Below are 24,632 nucleotides of genomic sequence, written 5' to 3'. Positions count from 1 at the left end.
CTCTTAAAAAAATGTAGTGGCCTAAGGAAAAAAGAAGGGGAAAACCTGCTGGTTACGCAGATGCTAAGCAAAACACGTATGAGCTTAACCAAGTGGCAGAAAATGCACAGGAAACTAGCCGAGACACTATCGTAGCGTCTTCCTGAAAATCGCGAAGGGGCACATTATCCACTGACCTTATATTTCACATGGCCAAAGAAAAAATTAGGCAAAACTGAACCAGAAGCAGCTACAATTGTCTGCTATAGCCGATTTGCGATGCATATTATGTTAAAGAGCAATGTCGCTCGATACTGCTGCCTAAATGAAGATGGACCAAATCCAGCACAAGATGGAAGATTAATTCAAATTTTATCGGTTTAACAATTGGATGATTGGTTCAAATTTTCTGAGCTCATCATTAAGTCTAATGCCTTCTAATTTTTCTCCATAAAACCCGTCCTCCAACCGTTCCGTCCATGTTTTCACTTCAACTCGTCCGTCCAAGAGAGATTCTGAGATCACTTTACAACCTCGACTTTCAATTCTAATGGGTGACAACATTTCAGCAGAAAACCAACTGTTTCATGACGGGACGTCATGCACAAGAAAACGGACAATGCTTTAAAAGATTTGGGAAGGACAACAGGAACTGCGATACATTTTTGTGCAGTATTGACAATAGCAGATACCAGGAGACTGTTCTGCTTACATTACTATTAACAGATTGATATTCTAGAAATACAGTTTACACGTTGAGGTTCTAAAGCGATTACACTTGTTCTATCATGGTGTGACTGACCGAAGAAGGTGAAAATATATACATTTCACAAGCATGAGACTCCACTGTCGCACTGAAAGAACCGGCTGCATTTTCTGATAAATCCTGATGCTGCCATACAGAATGTTGACGTCAGTGCAGTTGCATAAAGAGAGAAGAAACAATTAAGAAAAAAAGTAATACAGACAAATCAAGGTTACCTGCCAGAGATCTCTGATTGAAACAACAGTTGTATTTTCTAGGCCAATAGTCTCCCATTCAACAGTGATGGCTGTGCTGTTGTCACATCGATTCCACAGGGCTACAACCAAGCGCTCTCCAGACAGTGGACCTGCCCAAACCTGGAATTCCAAAAAGAATCGTCACACCAAATTTGAGAAAAATTGCTTGAATTAGAATAACACGTACATCAGAAGAACCATGTGACTTTTCCATTAGGAATCTGGGGACAGCAGAACATTGGTATGTAAACAACATATGACATCAAGTTGTGCTTACCAAATAAAACGTCGAAATAAATCCCTTATCTTAGTGCTATCACTAGTCATTAGCTTAAAAGATACAGTTGCGGATATCTCCCTGAACCTTTGTACAAGGCATGTGCACGTACTAACATTAGAATTTCAAGATTCAGTAAATTCTATTAGTATAAAATTTTTTATTTTACACAAATCACAACCTGGGTCAATAGATATTCTCGCTCAGCTAGGTCTCGAAACCATGTGGACCCTTCTCCCAGCCCCCAAGTTAAGGAGTTGCTTTGGCTGATGCAGAGGGTAAGCAATATGGTTTACTAATCTTTGACCATCTGCCTGGCAGTCATGGCCTGCCCCACTACACCACACCCCTTTACGGCAAGTTGTTAAACTAATATGATAAATTATAGGTGCTTCATTGATTCAACAAACTGAGGGCGATGAAATTGTATACTCTTCTCGTCAATCACTTTTCTTAAAACTTTAAGAGTATGTGCTTTAATTCATAAATGCAATATTTCACTTGCAACTTCTCTCCAGTACTAATCCATCCAAGGACATCATGTGGCTATATTTCTAAGATACAGGGACGGAAAAAAACCTGGCTGCACCCACTGCTGCCAGCTGTTGAAACCTTCCTACCCTGAACACCAAGAGAATCTGCATACATACAACAACAAATAAATAAGAGCGAAGGTTGAAAAATTAATACTAAAAATTGGAGATAATGGAGTCCGTTAAGGGGACTGCTATGCCTATCAGACTTGAATCACATCCTGGTCCATGTTTTATTTGACCCAGGGAGATAATGGAGTCCGTTAAGAGGACTGCTACATATGACCAGAGTCCATAACCACCACTGCCAAATACTAAGTGCCTTTTAAATTTCAGTGCACATCCTGGACCAGCAAAAGCAGAATGATATCACAGATGCTGGGAACTACCTGTACATCGATGTAGCAATCAGGGCACCGACCTTAGAATAATAGCTCAAAAAAAGGAGGGATCTCCGAATTACATGCCTCCCTACTGGATTACACACAAAAGTGCCTAATAACCATGTGGAAATCCTATAACCTAGATTCTCAAGCTGAAGAAATTTAAGAGAAGGATCAAATTTTGTAATCAACAGGTGGTTTGATAGCTGATTCCATGATGATTGGCAGTCCGCTGATAGTGTTTTGCCTGAGAGCCAGCTAAAGAAAAACAATTTAACTACCATATTTAGCCCCAATCTAGTATCTAGCTGGTCAACCATAGTTTACTGGAGAACATGGACACTAATGCAATAATAAAGGTCTATAATGCATGTCAAATTTTATTGACGATACTTGCCGGTGCAGCAGCTATAAAATTACCTTGGTTTACATCAATAACCTCCCTATTGCTCAAGATTTCCAATGTCTCTGCAGTCATATTCCTTACATCACAACCAATTAGTAAAGGAGCCTGTGGCACAAGGATTGTGATGTTATCTTTCTGGCATTATAGTCTGTGAAGTGCAAACACTCAATAGAACTGTTTTTGGCTGAAAAAAGAAAGGAAATGGGAACAATGATTGTACTCGGAAACGTGAACCAAGAGGAGATGCAAATTAAAACATAAATCTGCACAATTTGTGTTGAATGTTGGAACAATGAGATTGGATAAATTCTGCATCTGACATCATACTGGCTGGTTGTTTGTAATCATCCTCCAAACATCCAGGTGGTCAACTGGTCTCTCTCTCTCTCTCTCTCTCTCTCTCTCACACACACACACACACACACACAGAGAGAGAGAGAGAGATGCCAGTTTGACATTTCACACTGTCTCGCCCTGTGTTGCACCATGTCAATCCAAGCGACAAAAATTTTGAGACAACTCAGTGTTACTAGATATTGACAAAAATAATAATAATATCTTCATTTTCTCCCACAAATGGGGTATTCAAGCTTAAATAAATCATTTTGAAAACGAAGGATGAAGGATGCAATGTTGGAAATATATTTTGAGCAGATATTGTAAACAATGCATATTTTGTCATTCTATACATGTATCTTCAACAATAAAAACCTGCATCAGTTGACATCTACATATCTGACAAAAACATAACTAAGAACTTTTGAATCTAGTAGCGTCCTATTAACAAAAAATGCATCAGATAACATGAATGTTTCCGGAATACAGGTTTAGCAAGGAGAGATTTGACCAGGGTTGCTTCTGGATTAGGCTTCTGGAGTTCTCCAGCTTTAAGTAGTTCTCTGAATAGTTCTTACATAACCTTCTTTTTTTTTTTTTTTTTTTGAGAAAAAAATAAACAAGAACACAAAAGGTTGTAAAAATTTGCCAGTTTGACACCAACACCTGCACCCATTTTTTTTTTTTAAAAAAATAAAACACAAGGAGATGTGTATGTATGTGTGTGTGCGTGTGAATCCCCTAACGTACAGAAAACAGTGTTCTGCTGGACCTGGTGATGAATCAGAGAAAGGCTCGGCTACCATAAAGAGTTCATAACATAATTACCAAAATATTTCATATTTATTAAGAGAAAACGTAAACTGAGTTAGTTAAAGCCAAAAGTACCCCAAAGTTAGTTTGAATTATAGTACAAACTCAATCCATATACTGGACACTAAAGATAGAAAGAAAGCATCACAGACCTTCATCAAGGCCCATATACTAAAATGTGAACGGTACTCTTGGTAAGTCATCCCTCCATTGCCAACCTCAAGCATGTCTGGATCTGCAATCCATGAAACACTAACTATATCAATATTCTAGGACAACTTCATCTCCAAATACAACCTTCAGATTTCAGTCGTTAATGACACTTGCAATGAGATAATTTAATTGCTTATGTAGCATTAACTACCATTCCATCCACCAGGTCCAGCATATGCAGCCCATTTATCATTGAGATCGGCAATTGTTGTCATACTAAAAGGCAGCAATATTTACCCACAAGTTAGAGATTCAGAACTTAAAAAAACATATAATTTTATTATTTAAAAAAACCAGCAAAACCATGCAGTACCTAATCCAAGAATCGGTGATATCATCAGTTGTCCGCCAACTATTTCCAACACCACCTGCCCAGAGGGCAGGATCCTCAACACCCCTGTGAAAAAAAGTAGATCATTGCGAAACTTGTTGATAACTTTTTGCCAACAAATGGCCAAAGAGAAAAAAGATAAAAGGAAATGAAAGAGACTAAAGGGATACCATTCACAAAGTGAATAGAAAATGGTGCGACCAGTAGCATTTAATGCATCTCGCATCGGTGGATAACTGGGATACAAAGAAAGGGATATGAAAAATGCAGAGGAGGAAATATTCATGTAAAATAAAGAATAATAAAGGAGATAAAAGTTAAACACCGTTTTTGGGGCTTGATCCCCAAATTGTAACAGTTATCATACTTCAAGTAATCAACGCCCTGAGCAAAAAAAAAGCAATCAGACATAAGAGGAGATAATGTTGGATATAACTATCAAAATAAATTAACAAACTTCTCTATCACTAACAGATGAAAAACTAATACTAAGTCAAAACTAATCAAAGAAGTCCTGCAGACTTAACTTACCCAAAAAGCAAATGTAGTTGCATCCTCAGTTTCATGGAAAAGGGATCCTGGCCGAACTTGGCATGTAAAGATCCTGTAAATTTTTCACTTCGCTTAGGTGAAATGTATAAAAAGGAAAACAAGCAAACTTATATCAGGCTAACCAAACATGATGACAGTTTGTAAAATTATCAGAAAGTTGCTTGCAAATTAGCTTGGTTTCAACCTCCAAGTTATATAGTTCCTTTTCAACCATTTAGCAGGCTTGCTAGGACTTCAGCATCTTTTGTAGCTCATTTGATGCAACTATAACACAAACTTGCAAATGAATGTGTATTCAAATCTGAATATGTAAACACCCAATGAACTGAATATGGTGAAGGCTTCATCCGATTCAAGTTTGCTCTACAGATATCCCAACTTCCAGGACATTGTTGGGAGAAAAGAATACATAAAAAAGTAGGGTGTCAACAAAAAAAACAAATGTTGTACTCAATATAACACAGATAAAATATGTGAGAAAGGGAAGCAAATTATCATACACAAAGCAAAAAACAAACCCAAGAAAGGCTATCAGAAATTTTCTCCATTATTTGATCATTTGATGTATGGATATTTGAAGTTTTGACATACCAAAGAACTTTGTTGTTCAACTAACCGACCAGGCAGAACTACAAAGTTGCAATATTACAAGCAGCTACTAATACTTATGAAGAGGAACTTACCTGGAATAAATCAGGTATAGTTGGATCATAGTCACAAAAAACTTTCTTGGGTTTTAAAAGGCAAGGTTTTTCTGAGGTATATATATGGCGAGCTTGAAAAGAAGGCAAAAATATGGTAATAACACGAACATCAAAAAATAAGTATATTTGCAAAAAATAAAAATTAGAAAATGAAAAAACTTTTTGGCATTAAAAAAAGATGAAAAATGAATAAAACGAAAAAAACAAAAAAAAAGTGTTTTTCATGTATTTTGCATTTTAACTTTTTTTTTAAACGCATTTTTTTAAGTTTTAAACGGAAAATTTATTTGTTGCTTTTTCTTTCGCGTTTTTTGTTACTATGGTTGGAATACAAACTCGAAAAGGAACCCTGTGTAGACTAAATACTTTTCATGGTGGAGACTACTAATTAATTATTCTATATATACTTATATCCAGCAGATAATACCTTTCATCACTGAGAAGCTCTGATTTGCACTAAACTTCTCAAAGCTACCTACCTAGCATGAGTGGAATACCAAGTTTCTTGAGACCCTTTCTATGAACATGATCAACCAAACCCTTGATTCTGGGGAAAATGAAATCGCAGGTGGAATATTCACATAAGCTTGTAGAATGAGTAATCTGAAAAGAAAATGTAACATCTAACACGCAAAAGTCCACAGACAAATAGCAAAACAAACCCTGAGGACCTAAACTGCAGTAGAAACTCAAGATAACAACTTTGCATGGCCTTAATACTCCTTAAGAAGGAAAAGAGAAGTTTTCTGAATCTCTGATATAGCAACAAATCATTTAATGATGTAGTAAAATATTCAGCAAAAATTATTGCCACCTTCATAAAAAAGAAGCTTTGATTTTGTGTATCCTTCTCAAAGATTACCTACCCAGCATCAGAATAGATACCAAGCTTCAGACCCCTTTCATGTATATAGTCAGCCAGTGCCTTGATTCCAGAAGGAAATGTCCTTCGATTTGGTACCAGTTCGCCCTGCGATATATTAATACTATGATCAACAATATGCACAAGGCCGGTACCAAAATAAAATATTCATGCAGCATTCTCTAGCAAGTAAACTATGCAACCAAGCTATGAATCTTACTGCATGTATAGGACCTTGATTAATTCTTTTAAACTTAACAAACTAATCACTGAAGGAGAATGCAGCACAGAATGTGGAAAACAATTCATGGACAGCGGCTAGTAAGCAGACTCTCATGGGACATGGAAAAGTCACATGTGTAGGTAATCTACTATTTCCTTGAAACAATTACCAACATGGATTACATTACAAGTGTTTTAATCTCACAATAAATCAAACACAAATTGGTAACCATCAAAAAATATAAGAAATCAGAAGGAAACAGATACATGTTACTCATGTACTCAAAATCTTTCATGTTCAACCATGTGACAGTGAAATTCAAAACAGCTGCAAATAGCTTCAATTGATTGGAAGTATCTTTAAACATACCTTTAAATTTCGCAATTTAGAAGACCAGCAATCATCTGCAAATTTCAAATTCAGAGACGACAACAAATTTATCCTTTCAAATTGCCTGCAAAAAGCAGTTTTACAAAATTACCTATATTCACATAAACATAGCCCAAATCAGCCAATCCAGTTGAGATGAGTGCATCAGCTGTCAATGAAATGAACATTAGTCATACATAGAAACAAACCAAACATAAAGTATGAGCATATATGCTGCCATACTTTGAAGATTATGCCTTCAAGAGCATACAAGAAATCTCCACACAAAAATTGTACTAAAACATTCAAAAAATTTAAACAACTAGCATTACTCTGCTGTATTTTGCAGAATGTCATCTTCAAGCTCAGAGAAGAAATTCAGATACAAAAATGGTATCATAAAAGTAAGCATCACTTGGAAACTCCAAATATAAAAGAGAAAATTGTCTTAGCAAGGTCTGACATTTCCAAGGATTATGAAGAAAATAACCATAAAAAAGAAAACCTCCCTTCTGGACAGCACAATAATCCCATATATCAGCAAACATAAATCTATACACCCCCATCAAATGTGTATACAAGAAGAATCATGTTACATATAGCATTATTAAGTGGCCATATGCAAATGTTAGATATGTGTTAGCCGCCATTAACAGGCCTCTTTTCTCTTGCTCATGCAGTAACAGAACTCAGAAGCCCAGGTCCCCAGTAAAACTCAGGTATCGTTTTATGGTTGGGTTTAATCTCTGTGATTATATACATTACTCGACTATGGGGATGGGGGTATTACATTCAAGACTTCTCCACCCGATCCGATCCTAACTATCCAGTAACACCTAGGCAGGGTAAAGCAAATAAAAGGAAATGGACCCGATAGTGGATCCAACAACTAACAGTATGCAACACAGAAAATTTCAGCCAAAACTTGCTGTAGCTCAATGAGTCAATATGCACAAACCAAAGTCCCAACCACAAAACATTTCATATTTGAAAATCCACTGTCCTTCCGTCACACATCAATAGATCAGCCACTTAACCATTGTTACTACGAATCTTACATCAGTTTTCTTATTGATGTTACCATCTGTTTCTATGTGCTGTCGTTCTATATAAAAAAAGTTAAGATGCCTAGCAAAAATTTTCATTGCCACATAGATTTCTTTCTAATTATAACTTCATGATTTTGTCTACCAAGAAAACATTGATCTCCATAATGATATTCAAAGCTAAAATATGGCAATTGTTTCCTGAAATAGAAAGACATTAGCCCTTTTCTGAATCTTGACAAAGTTCAAATCTAACAATTTCAAGCCCGAGACAAAAAGAAATTGGGTTCTGTTTCATAATCACAAAATTGGACACTTCACTCTTCATACAACGACTAGAGGTTGAGTTCTGCTTTCAGCCACTATGGACCTGCGTCATGGAAACATTTTGAGAAAACCAAGATGAATTTCATTCAATTATTTTCTATCACCTATTACATTATTTGAATTAGAGATCATCAAGCCCTTTATCCTGCATCAATGTTCAGTTTGTAAGAGAATGTTAGTGTCACACTAAGGAGACCTTATACTTCCTGGAAGCTAAAAACTGATAGTATCATAAGAATCTATAGGAACATCCGACGATAATATGGAAGGCTGGAATTTTATAGTTGTTCCTGGATAGGACATTTGAATTGATCATGTACGCCCACCACAAGAGAAATCATAATTCCCAGAGAAACAACAAGTTTGCATGCAATGTGAAAAATATTTGATTCCCATATATGGAATGATGGAATAAGCCAAACACTTCACCAGATAGAAGAGATGCTACGGGCTTATTACCTTCGAACCTAACATCATCAAATGGAGTGGCAATGCCACATGTGGGCATGTCTGGGCACTTGCCCACCACAGTCCCACAAAATTTCTTGATTTCATATCGATGCTCTCAACAATTTGCATATTTGATAAATTGGTGTGCTAAGAATCTAAAACTTTTTAAATTAATGTGGAATTTCCGTCTCCACCACCAGTAGAAAACGCAATTACATATCAACAACAATCATTAGCACAAACAATGGGCATTGGATATCCACCTCGTGTTTGTATAGAGTGTTTTCCTTTGTTCAAAAGCTGGAGACTGGACATAGTTGATGGTTGTAAATGGGGAAAGACCCAAACAGAAGCATCATGTTCTAGACAGGGACTTTTGATTTATACCACTGATACTGATATCGTACAGCAGACAGCTGCATTATAAATTTGGAACGATGAAGACTCCAAAAAATCAATATTCTCTTTCATTCTTGAATGATTCTCCGGTTCTCCCAAGCAATAGTAACTCAAACCAAATAGAACTACATGTGAGAGGTAATCCAGATCGATCAATCGAAATGAAAAACTTTCAAGATATATCTTGTGTATGAAAGCGAAACTACGCTGCTCCACTCGAAAAAAATACATACAAAGACAATCAATAACACAAGGGAAAAACAATTAGGAAACAAAACTGAGCGACCAAGTAACCCACAAAAAAATTGAAGAGAAAAGGTCCTCCTGTTCCACTAGAAGCAACAGCACAATTCGCCACTCACCTGTTTCTTTGATAACCTTCTCGTTTATGTCACAGGCAAAGAAATTCCAACTATTCCACCTGCGCTAACAAGACAAAATAAACAACCAACGGAAAAAAAGGAAGGAAACAGACCACACTGGTTGGCAAAAGTCGTTAGCTATTCATCCCATCTAGGAAAAACAAAAATAAGCAGATGAGTCCATAAAATGCAATAATCCCCACCCCATCTGAGGAGTTCTTGCCAACCCATTGTCGAGCTGCAATATGCCGTACTTGGAATTATCAAAGACGTTGGTTCTTGATTTGGGTGCTTGAGAATTCTCACCACTCTCCAACAAGGGCACCACGGGGACAGCAATACAGTAATAAGAGAATGCAGATACGAAAAGAAGAAGAAGGGACAAAGATACATGAGGCGACATCTTCCTTCTCCCCCTTTCTATCCTTTTGCGAATTGTCCAGTTGAAGGTCTATATACGGCAAGGTGGTAGTGACTAAGCCCAGGAATACATTTGGGTTGTTGCTTCGACCTTGAAGCTCTTTGACTTAAGGCGATGGAGAACGACTGGTGGCGTGTGCTTCAAACCAAACCACCATGTTGCCTCATCAACTTCTCATTATTCCGGTTAGTGTTTCTGGAAACGCCACCCTAACTCTTGATTCCCAGAGTTTGCTGCCAGATGATAAATTCCGTCGAAGAGACCGTGGCTCTCTTTATCGAAGAATCCAAAAGGGTGAGAGGTTGTAGCAGGCTGTGGGGCACCCGGTGAAGAAGTTTTTACGACGGAAAAAGGATCGCACTTAGATTTACAGGGAGTGACAGGAACTCCGTCTCGCTTTATTTATTGAAAGACGAACAAACTTGTTGGTAAACGAACAAGTATAAAAATAAAGAAAAAAACCGAGGATCTACCGCGGTCGTTATGAAAAACCAAAAAAGTTGTAATAAAGAGAACATCATTTTTAACAGAAGTTGTACTACAGAACGTTACTAACGTCCCAACAAGAATTAGGGAGGAAAAGAAACAGAAATTGCAAGTTTAAATATCATAATATAGATGACATGCAATCAAACGCCTTCTGATAATCTGATGTCAGCCTCTTCTCGATAGAAGTCCTCATTTTTGGCGCATCAAACACCAACGTATTGTGAAGAGTTTCATGTTTTCAATTGCGAACGACTTTCTTTGCAAGTCGGGCAGGTAGAAAGACGATAATAATGCCCGTCGCAACGCAATCCTTTCTCACATATACCTGAAGGGAATTCCATATCATTTCATATAAGTGTTGCCTCATCGGGCAATCTCAAAACAAGTGTTGAACACTCACCCGCACAAGACATTTAATTATCTTGAAGAGAGAATTAGACATTTTTGTCGTAGAAAGGACGGTATCTCAAGATCCCCATAACATTCTGGAAGTCTGTCCTTTTATCAGGTTAAACAGCCGATAGCACTCATAACAAATTATTATGGTCTAATGATTCTGCTTCAAACTTGAACACGACATCCACAGTTTCTTAAATCTACCTCAATTGGTGTAGTTTCACCGGTCAGTAACAATTTGTTATTGGTGCCAAATGGTCTCATAAAGTTAGGATTGTTAGGGAAAGAAATCCAAAAATTTTGTAAATTCGTGTTGAAGCTATAATTAATCAATTTTATGCAACAATCTTGGTTCATCGATCGTGAGTGAATCATCAACCTGACATGTGAACTCTCGTTAATATGTACATTTGTCCAGTTTTAAATATATTTATTCACAAAACTCAACTCACGTTATAACAATAAACCTTTTTCAAATTCATCCAATTTTGGACATAAAAAAGGAATATAGTTACTCAGGATGGTACTTATATATAAATACCATACTCTCAACTACTCCGCATAATATATATATATATATATATTATACACACGGAGTAGTTGAGAGTTTAGAATTGGTACTTATCATAATATAATTTTCACCTAACATAAAATTTCCAACCCCATTTAATAAAATTATTCTAGCTTTCACCCTGGCATAGATTCGGGCACAGGTTGCTCTTGTATCAGTCCCAGATTCCAATAGCTAGCTGTACTTATAAGGTGTAACTATATACCACATCAACACTCAAAGCCCCATTTGTGTTATGATTAAACAGATAAAAACAAAATATAATTGTTAGATGAGCTCATCGCACTTCAGGTTCTAGTTGTTTGACAACAAGAAGCGTATGGCTCATCAAATTGCTCGACATATGTGAAGTAGCGTGAGCGGCTAACATCCACTTCTGTTTAAATTCAATGGAGATTAAGGGGTCGGAGGAGTGAATCGCGGGTTTTTTTAGGTCGATGAGGCGATGTGCGTAGTCATGAACGAAATGTAGAAATCTCGTATTCTCTTTGTCCACACGTCTCATCACGATTATTCAATGATTGAAATATTTGATTAACGACATGAAAGGCGTATTTTTCATGAGCAAGACCTCCAAGAAAGTGCCTCATCGAGCAGAAAAAGTGACCTGCTAACTCAAGAAATTAATGGTGGGAATATGCTTTAGAATTCCTATTTCCCACTGGCCTCACAAGACCAATATTTTCATTTAAGGGGCCCCATATATCTCATTTCATTTACAGAGGACACGAATCTAATTGATCATATCCACAAGTTTTCACATGTTCCAACTTACATGCTTAGGTGCTTAATTTTCAATAAAATCGACCGAACAAAAAAAGCCCGTTGTGGCCATTTAGATAGTCTTACGTACATACAAATACAGTTGTCCCCAATAAATATTCAAGTTTGATTAAAACAGCTTACAGGTATGAGCCTAAGTTTGTTAAGAGGAGATAGAGGTAAGAGCATATAAGAGTGTGGAGTCAAATTTTATGACATATATTTCGTTTTTAATAAGCTTTTCAATAGCATATTATGTATTCTATGAAGGAATTTTTCAAAAATAAATGAGAAAAATATAGGTGTGGTTATGTTGGATTGTTTTGTTCAGTTTGATGGTCTTTTGGGTTTGTGCTTAATTAGCAGCATTTAGATGGGCATAAATCACCTAACGACATTTAGCAACAGCTTCGATTGTCGCCTAACACACTTTTGACGATAGAGCATTTGCAATGAATTTTACTCTAACCAGGCACATTTCGGCGAGGGATTTGGCTCACTTATAATTGTCATTAATGAATTTTTCTGTAACCTAACATAAATCACAACAACATTTTCCATCATCTCTGACGCTAAAAAAGCGCTGCTGAACATCTTCACTGGAACTCACCCAGCCATACAAGACGCCCCACAGCTGCTTTCTGCAGCGCCAGTACTATCGATTATCAGTAGCGCTGGCGTTGCTAGCGTTAATGTTACCATCACTAATGCTTTGTAAGCGCTTGCTGGTGCCTGGAACGTATAATTTGGACAATACTAGCATGGGTTTCCCTAGCTCTGTTAATTAAAACTTAAAAAAAAACGTTACACAGTTTTTTCGCATTTTTTCACTTTTTTTTATTTTTTTATTCTTTTAATGTCAAATAGTTTTTTATTTTCTATTTTTATTTGTTACAAATCTACTTATCTTTTGATTTTTGTGTTATTAGTTTCACACATATTTTATTTTTCTCTCATATTTAATTTTTTTAAATTTTTTAAATTTATCATATTTTTTTTCATTTTTTTCTATTTTTTTCAAGCTCGTCATATTATATTAAGAGAAACTTCGCCCTTTAAAACTTCGACATGTTATTTGTGGCTATTCACTGTTTAAATTAACTTGATAGAGAATTTTCCTACCGTATCATGGCATCAAGAGACCTTGGAATCATAGGATGCTGCAAATCAATCATAAGTTAACACTGATTTATATATGTTTCAGTGAAACCATGTCACATTACATGATCAAATACATCGTTCATTGTCTGTTCCGACATGGACATCTCACTTTCCAATCGATAATTGAATCATTCTTTCTGGGAAAGTCCAAAAATTCATAAATACCTTACAAGTACTCTAAACTTTTCCTGAACAATACGACCAACTTATGTCATGCAAACAATGTCCATACAGTTTATAGGCTAATTGAAACCAATTCTTTGTTGTAATTTACCTATCCTTTTTAATCCAGCTCCTGTCCAAGAAGACAATCTTCACAAATTGGCGCCCAAAGTATAAATTTTTTGTAGAAGAGTAAGACTGGAAAACAGCAACTGGAGGACCAACAATGTTAGTTTACAATCATAACAAGCTAGAAAACGTAAACGAGTAAGTACATAAAAATAGTCCAATAAAAAAAAACAGTATGTAGAATCCATGGGTCAGTTAGACAATACTTTATAATGATATCTACAAACAATTGGTTGGTAACCAAATGAAAACGAGCAATAGATCCGATAAGCACTTCCAAATTAATGGCATCAAACCCACCAAAAACTCACAAGCCCAATTGAGAAGTCTCACAAAGAGGCTCGAAATGAGTAGGATTAAGCAGTCATAAACTATTAAAAACCGGTTTGAAACTCCATGAATCCATCTCGTACAATTGGATCAGCTCACGCTCAAGAGCATGATTTGAGGGAAGTGTTAGGGTGGGTTCGATGTCCTAAATTCGAGTTCGGGTTTAGATTAAACTCAGTTCAGGTTTAGATTTGATAAGCTTGAGCTGCCGGACTCGGTTCGATCTGATTCTAATAAAAAACTATTTTTAAAAATATAAAATAATTTTTTTAAATATAAAATATATTTTTAAAAATTAATGATCCGAACCCATACCAAGCAGAGTTGCGGGTCCCATCGGCAGGCGCCCACCCTTATCCCCAAAGCGCTTTGGCCAGACAAGCGTTGGGGGCACAGCAACTCTATCCTCCAATGATTATAGCATTATTTTTCTTGACGCCGTCACTGTCGTAATCCGTGTTCATCACTATCGCTACTCGCTAGTAGGGAGTGCCATTTTTTGGGACTGTAGGAACCCTATTTTGTTCACTGCCACTGAAGTAGCTTCATTGAATTAATAATTTGTTGTTGTCAATTAATTACTTCCAAAAAAAACTGTGGCTAAAAATCATAAACACAACCCACAACTGTGAGAAAATATAAAGCAAATTTTAGAAGAGAAAGAAGCAATTCATAAAAATAAATAATTGTTATTATCAATTTTTATTATCATGCAAAAAGTTATTACGTAATGTAAAATTAAATATACAAGAACCGAGTGCCTGCCAATGCCATGAGCTGCATGATAAATTCCGACAAAGAGAAGGCGTGGTATATCAGGACGAGATGTAGTTGTGAAAGAAAGATAGAATATCACTTCTCTTCTCCACACGTTTCATCATGATTATTGGACGATTCAAATAATTCATTAACGACATCAGAGGCGGGGACTTTCATAAAGAGTCACACTTAAGTTCCTATACATAAGTTAAGATTATTCAAAAAAATATATTTATGAGTTATTGTTACCAAATGGCTCCTTAATTAAGGACATATTCACATATTTACATACTGCCTCGGACATGCATGAGGGGCACAATGTATATGTACATAACAGATTTTGAAACCATAGCATCAACTGCAGTGAGAAAATAAAGTGCGACATTAATTACAGAAACAGTCTTTCTTATATCTTGAGATTGGAAGTAGCAAGAGCATTAAATCTAGCCAAAGAAATTGCAAGAGTGTAAACGCAGTTTTTTAAGAGCCATTAATGAAATTGTCTACAAGACCATACCACCACCTTCTCACCCTCCCCACAAGAAAGAGAGGCATAAGGACGCAGGCGAGACCGACGATGAAACCCGACTCTGCTGCTATGTATAACGGCTTAAAATCAATTTTCCGGTCGCCGGTGAAATCAATAGGACGGGTATCTGTGCATTTGCGTGTTAATGGTGGCCCACAGAGTCCAGCATTTCCCTCAAAGAACCGGGCATCAAATGTTGAGAACTGGTTGCCCTCCGGTATTTTTCCTTGGAGACTATTGAATGACAAATTCAACACTGAAAGAAATGTGAGTCTCAAGAGAGCGACCGGAATGTTTCCAGACAGGTTGTTGCGGGACAGATCCAAGGATTCAAGCTGAAGCAAATTCGCCACAGGCTGTGGTATTGGACCAACCAGTTCATTGTTTGACATGTTTAGTACAACAAGGCCCTCAAGTGTCCCAATCTCATTTGGAATTTCACCTGAGAAACGATTGCTTGACAGATCCATGATGGCCAGTAGGTCGAGCATTTTATCCATCTGGAAATTTGATCCTTTGATTGTCATGGTAACTCTGTTTTCATATTTGGCATTACTAAAAACCTCGACGCCCATAAGTTTAGCAGTACGATCATTTGGTCCTCTCTTCTCCATCATAGCTCTCAGAATTCGAAACAGGCCAGGCTGAAGTGTCCCGCTCAAGTTGTTAGAAGAGACATCGATGATCTGCAGCGAGGGGAACGGGTTCTCGAAGAGAGGACGCACAACTGAACCATAAAAATGGTTTGAGCGCAAGGACAACAGCTGTAACTTAGTCAAGCCTCCTAACCAGGAGGGAAATTCACCAGTCAACTGGTTATTACTTAAATCCAAAACCTTCAAGTTACGGCACATAGACAAAGATTCCGGCACACTCCCACGTAGCCGATTGCTGTTCAAGTTAAGGATCATTAAACTGCAAACGCTGCTGCCAAACACGTCAGGGATTGGGCCGCTCAGTTGGTTTTTGCCCAGGTCCAGTGCGAACAACTCGCTGCAGCTTGTAAGGCAGTGGGGTATTGAACCCACCAAACTATTACTGGAGAGGTCGAGAACCATGAGCATCTCTGAATTGCAGAGTGATTCCGGGATCGAGCCAGTGATGTTACTGTTGGAGATAGACAGGTAGCGAAGGAAGGTTGAGTTAATGTTCGAAGGGATGTTTGAGACGTACCTATTGGATGAGAAATCCAAGAAGATCGCGTTGGGAGGGAATGGAGGAAGATCAGGGCCCAACAAGTTGGAATGCAAATCCAGAACGACTAAGGACGATGTGCTGTTGCCAAAAGCCATCGGCTCCTCCAAAATGGTTAGCATGTTGTGAGATAGATTCAGATGCTGGAGGCTAGACATACCCCAGAGCCATGATGGTAGCGACCCACTTAGATTGTTGTTGGCAAGGTCAAGTAAGGTGAGCATCCTTTGATTACGGATCCATTCAGGAAATTTGCGAATATTGCACGACACCAACTGCAGATAGGTGAGTTGAGCCATTTCGTCCTGACTACGACGAGGAACGTCGAGTGCTACAGTTAGCCTGTTTTCAGAAAGATCCAACTGGGAAAGGTTCTTCATCCCCATGAAGAGAGAGATGTCGACTGTACCACTGAAATTGTTGAAGGATAGCCCGACAGCCTTGAGTTGAGACAAGGAGGTGATACTAGATGGTATCTCGCCGCTAAGGGAATTGTTGATGAGGTCAAGAATCTCCAACAAAGAGGATGGATTGGTGAATTGGGAGAGAGAACCTGTCAACTTATTATTGCTAAGGGCCACCGTCTTCAGAGAAGGAAGATTGAGAAGGCCTGAGGGGATGGGATCGATCAGGAGGTTGTCGCCGAGCTTGAGTGTCGTCAGGCCCTGCAGCTCACTGAAGGACTCAGGTATAGGTCCTGACAAACGATTCGTAGACAGATCGATGTCCGTGATTGTGCTTGCAGAGAGTGACGGAAGCTGGCCGGTGAAACCGTTGAACGACATGTCTATGATCTGCAACCGGGTGAGGTTGGAGAGTAACGAAGGAATCGAGCCCGTGAAATTGCAGCTGCTCATCTTCAATATCCTCAGCTCGGTGAGGTTTCCAATCGAATTTGAGATCGTTCCGCCCAGATTCGTGGAAGAAAGGATGAGAGTCAGAAGGCTGCCACTCACGGGAAGAATTTTCGGGAAAGAGCCGCTCAGATTCGGGTTGTTGCTGATGTCAAGGTGCTGCAAGTAAGGCAGCCTGAAAATGCCGTCAGGGAAGATGCCCCCCAGAGAACATGAACTCAACCCCAGATAATGCAATGACGTGAGATTGATGAAGAAGTCCGGGATCTTCCACATTTCGTTGAAACGCAGTTCAAGGTGACCGAGCGATTTGATGCCTATAATCGACTTGTTCATAGGTCCGGAGATTGAGCACCTGGAGAGACTGAGGGTTTGGAGTTTTGGTAGCGATGACGCAAGGACAGAGCTGCATTCGGCGCCACTCATGGAGATGTTGGTGCCATCGAGTCGGAGATCTGTCAATTGGTCGAGATTCTTCAGGAGATGAATGAAACCAGCCTCCCCAAGCTTCAGAGATTGGGAACTGAAGTAGGAGGTAGAGAGATCGAGGGACACCAGCGAGGTCATCTGAGAAAGCTGTGAGGGAATCTGGCCGGTGAAGCCGCCGTTGGAGAGGTTGAGATGGGCGAGCTCGGTGAGCTCCCCCAACCTGGAAGGAATCGACCCTTTGAACGGGATATTGCTGAGTTCAAGGAAGCGCAAGTGTCGAAGGTCAAACAGGGAAGCGCTGAAATTGCTGAAGTTGGGCCACATCCGGCCTGCGCCGCTAAGCTGGAGGGAGATGACGAAGCCAGTCGAGGAATTGCAGGTGACGCCAGACCAGGAGCAGCAATCGGTGCCGTTTCTCCATGAGCCGATGTCATCGGGCTGAGGGATCAGGGCGAGGGTCCGCTTGAACTCGAGCAGCGCCGAGCTCTGGTTCGAGAGGCAGAGAGCGGAGACTTGGACTGGCAACGTGATGAAGAAGCCCAGGGCCAGCACCAACAGGAAACGCGCCCTTAGGAGCGATGCTGCCACAGAATCTCCAGATCCCATATCTTAATTCATCAGAATCTCCAAATCCCATCATATTAATTCATCAAAAGAAATCCGATAGGCTTTAAGAGAAAGAAGAAAGAAAGAACACAAAGAGCTGATATAATAAAATAAAAATGCATAGCAAAATTTGAGGACGAAAAATTTTCTAAATACAAAAGAAAACAGAAGGGTATGTAATATAAAACAAATACATTTGTAAAAGTGACCCAACTTGACCCGAAAACATAAAGATCGGTAGGCAGATCTAATGCTCAATGTCCATTGAACTCAATCGTTGGTTGAAACAAGACATCCTTCGTTTTCTGGAACAGCCTTACATCTCACTGCTCTTTTGTGGTTTTTGATACTTCGAAACTGTGAGAATCTACGGGGAGAGTTCTTTGTATGGTAGCCTCTTCCTTTTATTTTCCTTTTTTTTTTGGCTGACTTTTTGTTCTCTTGTGAATTTTCATCCTTTTAATGCATTCCCATTTTGTCAGCTTTTTCTTTTTCTTTTTCTTTTTTTTCTCTCAATCTCTCTCTCTCTCTCTCTCTCTCTTTCTATATATATATAATCTAAGATCACAGCAAGGTTTTTCATCATGTAAAATACTACAGATTGGCATTTATCTGTTCAAGTGGTAGCAGTTACTTGAAAAGATGAGGCTAAAATCTGGTTGTGCCGGAACCTGCTCTTGAAAACTGGTTAACCAAATTAAAGTGGTGGGAACAAGTGACAGCACCGAGAAAGTCAACTATGCATGGAAAAGTCGACGCCGGGGTCAATGGAGAGTAGTCGGAAATATCGGCTCGTATTTCATTAGCACAAAGTCAATAACCAGAGTCAAAGTAGTCCGAAAGATCCACGCGTGTTTAAGAGATTTTAGAATTGGTATTACTAAACACAAAATTTCAAAACCCATTTGATAAAATTATTCTAGCTTTCACCCTGGCATAGGATCGGTCCTAATAGTCAGCTGTAACTTCAGGTAGATGAGGAGAAGTAGTGGTGAAAGAAAATATAGAATCTCAACTTCTCTTCTCCATGGCGTCTCATCATGATTATTCGACGGTTCAAATAATTCATTAACGACATCACGGGAATGGGCCTTCATCAATAATCACACTTAAGAGATCATATACATAAGTAAATATTATTTAAAAAATACTTTAAGAATAAATCTCAAAAAGTTCTATATTCTATCCCTCACCTAGGTGTCCTGGGTATATCTATCCAACCAAATTCCGATCTGAATCTGCATCCATTAATTAACAACATATTCACATACAGCCTCACACAAGCATTGAGGTACAATGTATATAACAGATTTTGGAAACAGCAGCGAGAAAATATAGTGCGACATTAATTACAGAAACAGCCTTTCTTAAATCTTGAGAGATTGCAAGTAGCAAGAGCATTAAATCTAGCCAAAGGAATTGCAAGAGCGTCAAAGCAGTTTTCTAAGAGCCATTAATGGAATTGTGCCTATGAGACCATACCACCACCTTCTCACCCTCCCCACAAGAAAGAGAGGCATAACGACGCAGGCCAGACCGACGATGAAACCCAACTCTGCTGCTATGTATAACGGCGCAAAATCAATTTTCCCGTCGCCGGTGATATCAAGAGGAAGGGTATCTGTGCATGTGCGCGTTAATGGTGGCCCACAGAGTCCAGCATTCCCCTCAAAGGACAAGGCATCAAATGTCAAGAACTGGTTGCCCTGCGGTATTTTTCCTTGGAGATTATTGAATGACAAGTTCAACTTGGCAAGAAAAGTGAGTCTCGAGAGAGCCACGGGAATGTTTCCAGACAAGCTATTGCGGGACAGATCCAAGGATTCAAGTCGAATCAAATTCGCCAAAGTCTGTGGTATCGGACCAACCAGTTCATTGTTTGACATGTTTAGTACAACAAGGCCCTCAAGTGTCCCAATCTCATTTGGAATTTCACCTGAGAAACGATTGCTTGACAGATCCATGGAAGTCAATAGATTGGGCATTTTATCCATCTCATAATCTAGCCCTTTGATTGTCATGGTAACTCTGTTTTCATAGTAAAGATTACTAAAAACCTCGACACCCATAATTGCAGCTCTACGATCATTTGGTTCTCGCTTCATCATGCCTCTCAGAATTCGAAACAGGCCAGGCTCAAGTGTCCCGCTCAAGTTGTTAGAAGAGACATCGATGATCTGCAGCGCGGGGAAAGGGTTCTCATGGGGAGGAGGCACAACTGAACCATAGAAATGGTTTGAGCGTAAGGACAACACGCGTAACTGAGTGAAGCTTCCCAACCAGGAGAGAAATTCGTCAGTCAACTCGTTATTACTGAAATCCAAAACCTCCAAGGCCCTGCACTTGGACAGAGATGTCGGCACACTCCCACCAAAACGATTGCTGTTCAAGTTAAGGATTTTTAAACTGCAACCGCTGCCAAACATGTCAGGGATTGCGCCGCCCAGTTGGTTTTTGCGCAGGTCGAGTGCGAACAACTCGCTGGAGTTTGTAAGGCAGTAGGGTATTGAACCCACCAAACTATTATTTGAGAGGTCGAGAACATTGAGTATCTCTGAATTGCAGAGAGATTCCGGGATCGAGCCAGTGATGTTATTGTTGGAGAGAGACAGGTAGAAAAGGAATGGTGAATTAATGCTCAAAGGGAAGGTTGAGATGTACCTATTGGATGAGAAATCCAAGAAGATCGCATTGGGAGGAAATGGAGGAAGATCAGGGCCCAACAAGTTGGAATGCAAATCCAAAACGACTAAGGACGATGAGCTGGTCCCAACAGCCATCGGCTCCTCCAAAATGGTTAGCATATTGTTAGATAGATTCAGATGCAGGAGGCTAGACATACACCAGAGCCACGATGGTACCGACCCACTTATATTGTTGTTGCCAAGGTCAAGAAAGTTGAGAATCCTTTGGTTACGGAGCCATTCCGGAAATTTGCCAATATTCCATGTGCTCAACTGCAGAGTGGTGAGTTGAGCCATTTCATGTTGACTACTACGAGGAACGTCGACTGCTACAGTCAGCCTGTTTCCAGAAAGATCCAACTCGGAAAGGTTCTTCAGCCCCATGAGGAGAGAGATGTCGAATGTGCCAGTGAAATTGTTGGATGCAAGCACGATGGTTCTGAGGTGAGATAAGGAGCTTATGGTAGAAGGTATGGTGCCGCTTAGCAAGTTGTTTCTGATGACAATATTCTGCAACAACGAGAGTGCATTGTTGAACTGTGGGAGAGATCCTGTGAAGGAGTTGTGGTGAAGGTTCACCATCGTTAGAGAAGGAAGATTCATAAGCGCCGAGGGGATGGATCCTGTCAGGAGGTTTCGACAGAGGAAAAGTTCGGTGAGGCGCTCAAGCTCGCCAAAGGACTCAGGTATGGTTCCTGTCAAATTGTTCGCAGAGAGATCTATCATCTCGATGGTGCGTGAAGCAAGCGGTGGAATCCCGCTGCTGAGTCTGTTCAACGACATGTCAATGATCTGCAACCGGGTGAGGCTAGAGAGTGATGCTGAGATGTTACCTGTGAAACGGCAGCTTCTCAACAATAAAATCCTCAGCTCCGTGAGATTACCGATCGAATCTGGAATGCTCCCACTCATGTTGGTGTAAGAAAGCTGGAGAAACTGAAGTCGGCTACTCGCCGGAATAGTATCAGGAAAAGAACCACCCATATTTGGATTGTTGCTGATGTCAAGATACCGCAAGCGAGGAAGCCTGAAAATGCTGGAAGGGAAGGTCCCCCACAGAGAGCTCGAACTCAATCCGAGGAACTGCAACTCTGTGAGATTGGCGAAGAACTCTGGGACTTTTGATATATCGTTGCGACTCAGGTCGAGGTGAGAGAGAGATTTCATCTCTAGAATCGACTCGTTCATTGGTCCCGAGATGGAGCAATTGGAGAGGCTGAGGATCTGGAGGTTGGGCAACAATGACGCAAGTGCAAAACTGCAGTCAGCACCACTCATGGAGATGTTGATGCCATCGAGACGGAGATCCTTCAAACGATTGAGATTCTTCAACAGGTCAACGAAACTAGGGTTTTCGAGCTTCAATAATGGGGAGTTGAGGTAAGTGGTGGAGAGGTCGAGGGACACCAACCACGTCATCTGAGAAATTTGTGCGGGGACCTGACCAGAGAAGCCGGCATTGGAGAGGTTAAGAAGGACAAGCTCTGTGAGCTCCACCAACCTGGAAGGAATCGGCCCCTCGAACAGGTTATAGCTGAGGTCCAGGACACGCAGGCGTTGGAGTTCGAAGATGGATGGGCTGAAACTGCTAACGTTCGGCCGCATCCGGACTGGAAGCAAGGGGCCGGTGATACCGCTCAGCTCGAGGGAGACGACAAATCCGGTAGAGGAATTACAGGTGACTCCAAACCAGAAGCAGCAATCTGTGTCGTCCTCCCAGGAGTTGAGGCGCTCTCGCTGAGTGAGTGAGAGGCCTTGCTTGAATTTCAGCAGCGCCGAACTCTGATTCGGGAGGCAGAAGGCAAAGACTAGGGCCGGAGGCAGCACGACGAAGTTGGTGAGGACCAGCATCATTAATAAACGCCGTGCCCATAGAAATGACGATGCCATTGAATCTCCCGTCGTCTAAAGGTGCAAAAACGACGAGAGGCAGCTGCAAACCATAACACTAGCTCGCCGGAGGCAGCACGACGAAGTTGGGGAGGAACAGCATCAGTAGTAAACGCTGTGCCCATAGAAACGACGATGCCATTGAATCTCTAATGGTCACAAAATTCATCCTTCTATTTGAAGTCGTCCGACTAACTTGAGTTGCTACAAACTAATGCTAGTTCTAAAATAATATTGTCACAATCGATAAATTAAATACCCTTAAAATATATTGACTGATTATCATCCACACTCTTCGGAGTTGAAAATCTGCTCCAATCTTTTGGGTTTGGTTGGCTTTTACTGTTTGAGTTGGAGCACTCAACAGGTTTGATTGTCTTCTGCCTCACCTTAATTGGCGGACATCGATCACATCGTGGTAGCGAATTTGCGGACTTCGATCACATCTTTGAGTTGGATCACATCGTGGTAGCGACCTTGTCCAAATAAATCCCAAACGATTTTCTTCGGAGTAAAGCAGAACTCTACTTTCAAGATGTTCCCCATAAATTTTGAAGAAGAAAAAGTTTCCACCGGCTGTATGTGCAAACACTAAGTACGCGACACGAATAAATTTACAAAGTCGAAAAGTTCTGAAGAATCCAACGGTTTCAAGGCTTTCCCAGCAACTACAAATCTCTCTTTCTCTCTCTAGCTACTTGGTCAAGGCTGATGTGCATCTTCCACTTCATCTTGGTGAAACATTTGAGTTCTTTCTTGTTTGGTTGCCTCTTTATTAATTTTGTTTCATTGTTTCTTGTTTGGTAGCCTCTTTGATAACTTTGTTTTATTTTCCTTCTTTTTTTTTTGTTTGCTGACTTCTGGTCACTTTATTTTGTTTAATGAATTCTCATTTTGTTGGTTATATATATATATATATAAGATGAAAAAGTATACTGCATAGTTTTTCATCATGAAAAATACTACAGATTGGCATTTATCTGTTAAGTAGTATTACCAATTCTTGAAAAGATAACGCTAAAATCTGGTTGTGCCCGGTCCAGCTCTTGAAAACTAGTCAACCAAATGAAAATGGAAAATTAAAGTGATGGGAACAAGTGACAGCAACGAGAAGGCCAAGAAAAGTAGACGGCGGGGTCAATGGAGAATACAAAATCAATAACCAGAGTCAAAGTAGTCGGGAAGACCCATCTAAACCCATCACGGTGCGTCCAAATATATAATGTGGAATTTTGAGTTGCAAAAAGAAAACTCACAACAAACTAGATATAAATTATTTTCTTCATTTACTTAAAAACACAAAGTCAAGAGAATACATGAAAAGGAAATTTGACAAGAAACATTGTTCGAGTAGTAAGGAGATGCATCACAGCGCATCTGGTCATCAAAATAGGTCATGGGGGCAGTAACATTCTAAGAAACATTTCTGTAAATCGGACCACAGAGCCCAGGTTATCAACGGATATTTTAATAATAAATAATTTAAAATTAAGTAAAAAACAGCTTAGAGGGTTAGATTAAAAACTAAAGGGTTTTTATTGATTTTCACAATTTTATACATGAAAATCGTACCATTGGAGGTAAAAAGAAAATTCTGGCCAAAAGGCATTAGGTGTAAAATTTTAATCTTGTAAGGGAGCTGAACATCAATATATAAATAAGAAAAATTACTCAGAAATATAAGTTAATAAAATTTTAC

General features: G+C 39.5%; 3 protein-coding genes across 3 annotated transcripts; all 3 read right to left on the bottom strand.

Annotated features, from left to right (window-relative positions):
* Nucleotides 1–582: 582 nt before the first annotated feature.
* LOC116262350 (alpha-galactosidase 3) lies at nt 583–10,778 on the bottom strand. The gene is made up of 15 exons (XM_031641637.2): nt 9,771–10,778; nt 9,568–9,626; nt 7,096–7,152; nt 6,984–7,018; nt 6,396–6,499; nt 4,805–4,877; nt 4,599–4,657; nt 4,444–4,509; nt 4,256–4,339; nt 4,094–4,158; nt 3,882–3,964; nt 2,595–2,685; nt 1,838–1,896; nt 961–1,101; nt 583–871 (listed from the first exon to the last, which is right to left on the bottom strand). The coding sequence occupies exons 1-15, from the start codon at nt 9,968–9,970 to the stop codon at nt 752–754; spliced, it is 1,296 nt and encodes a 431-aa protein (XP_031497497.1). The 5' UTR covers nt 9,971–10,778; the 3' UTR covers nt 583–751.
* A 4,258-nt stretch (nt 10,779–15,036) lies between these two features.
* On the bottom strand, nt 15,037–18,511 carry LOC116261810 (receptor like protein 26-like). The gene has a single exon (XM_031640687.2). It carries the CDS (start codon nt 18,357–18,359, stop codon nt 15,228–15,230), a length of 3,132 nt encoding a protein of 1,043 aa, XP_031496547.1. The 5' UTR covers nt 18,360–18,511; the 3' UTR covers nt 15,037–15,227.
* Nucleotides 18,512–19,428: 917 nt separating this feature from the next.
* LOC116262866 (receptor-like protein 49) lies at nt 19,429–23,117 on the bottom strand. The gene is made up of 2 exons (XM_050080205.1): nt 21,877–23,117; nt 19,429–21,738 (listed from the first exon to the last, which is right to left on the bottom strand). Exons 1-2 carry the CDS (start codon nt 22,931–22,933, stop codon nt 19,790–19,792), a joined length of 3,006 nt encoding a protein of 1,001 aa, XP_049936162.1. The 5' UTR covers nt 22,934–23,117; the 3' UTR covers nt 19,429–19,789.
* Nucleotides 23,118–24,632: the final 1,515 nt, after the last annotated feature.

This window comes from Nymphaea colorata, chromosome 10, assembly GCF_008831285.2.
Source record: "Nymphaea colorata isolate Beijing-Zhang1983 chromosome 10, ASM883128v2, whole genome shotgun sequence".
NCBI lineage: Eukaryota > Viridiplantae > Streptophyta > Magnoliopsida > Nymphaeales > Nymphaeaceae > Nymphaea > Nymphaea colorata.
The sequence above is the reverse complement of the archived record's forward strand: the minus strand, read 5'-3'. Positions and strand labels throughout refer to the sequence as shown.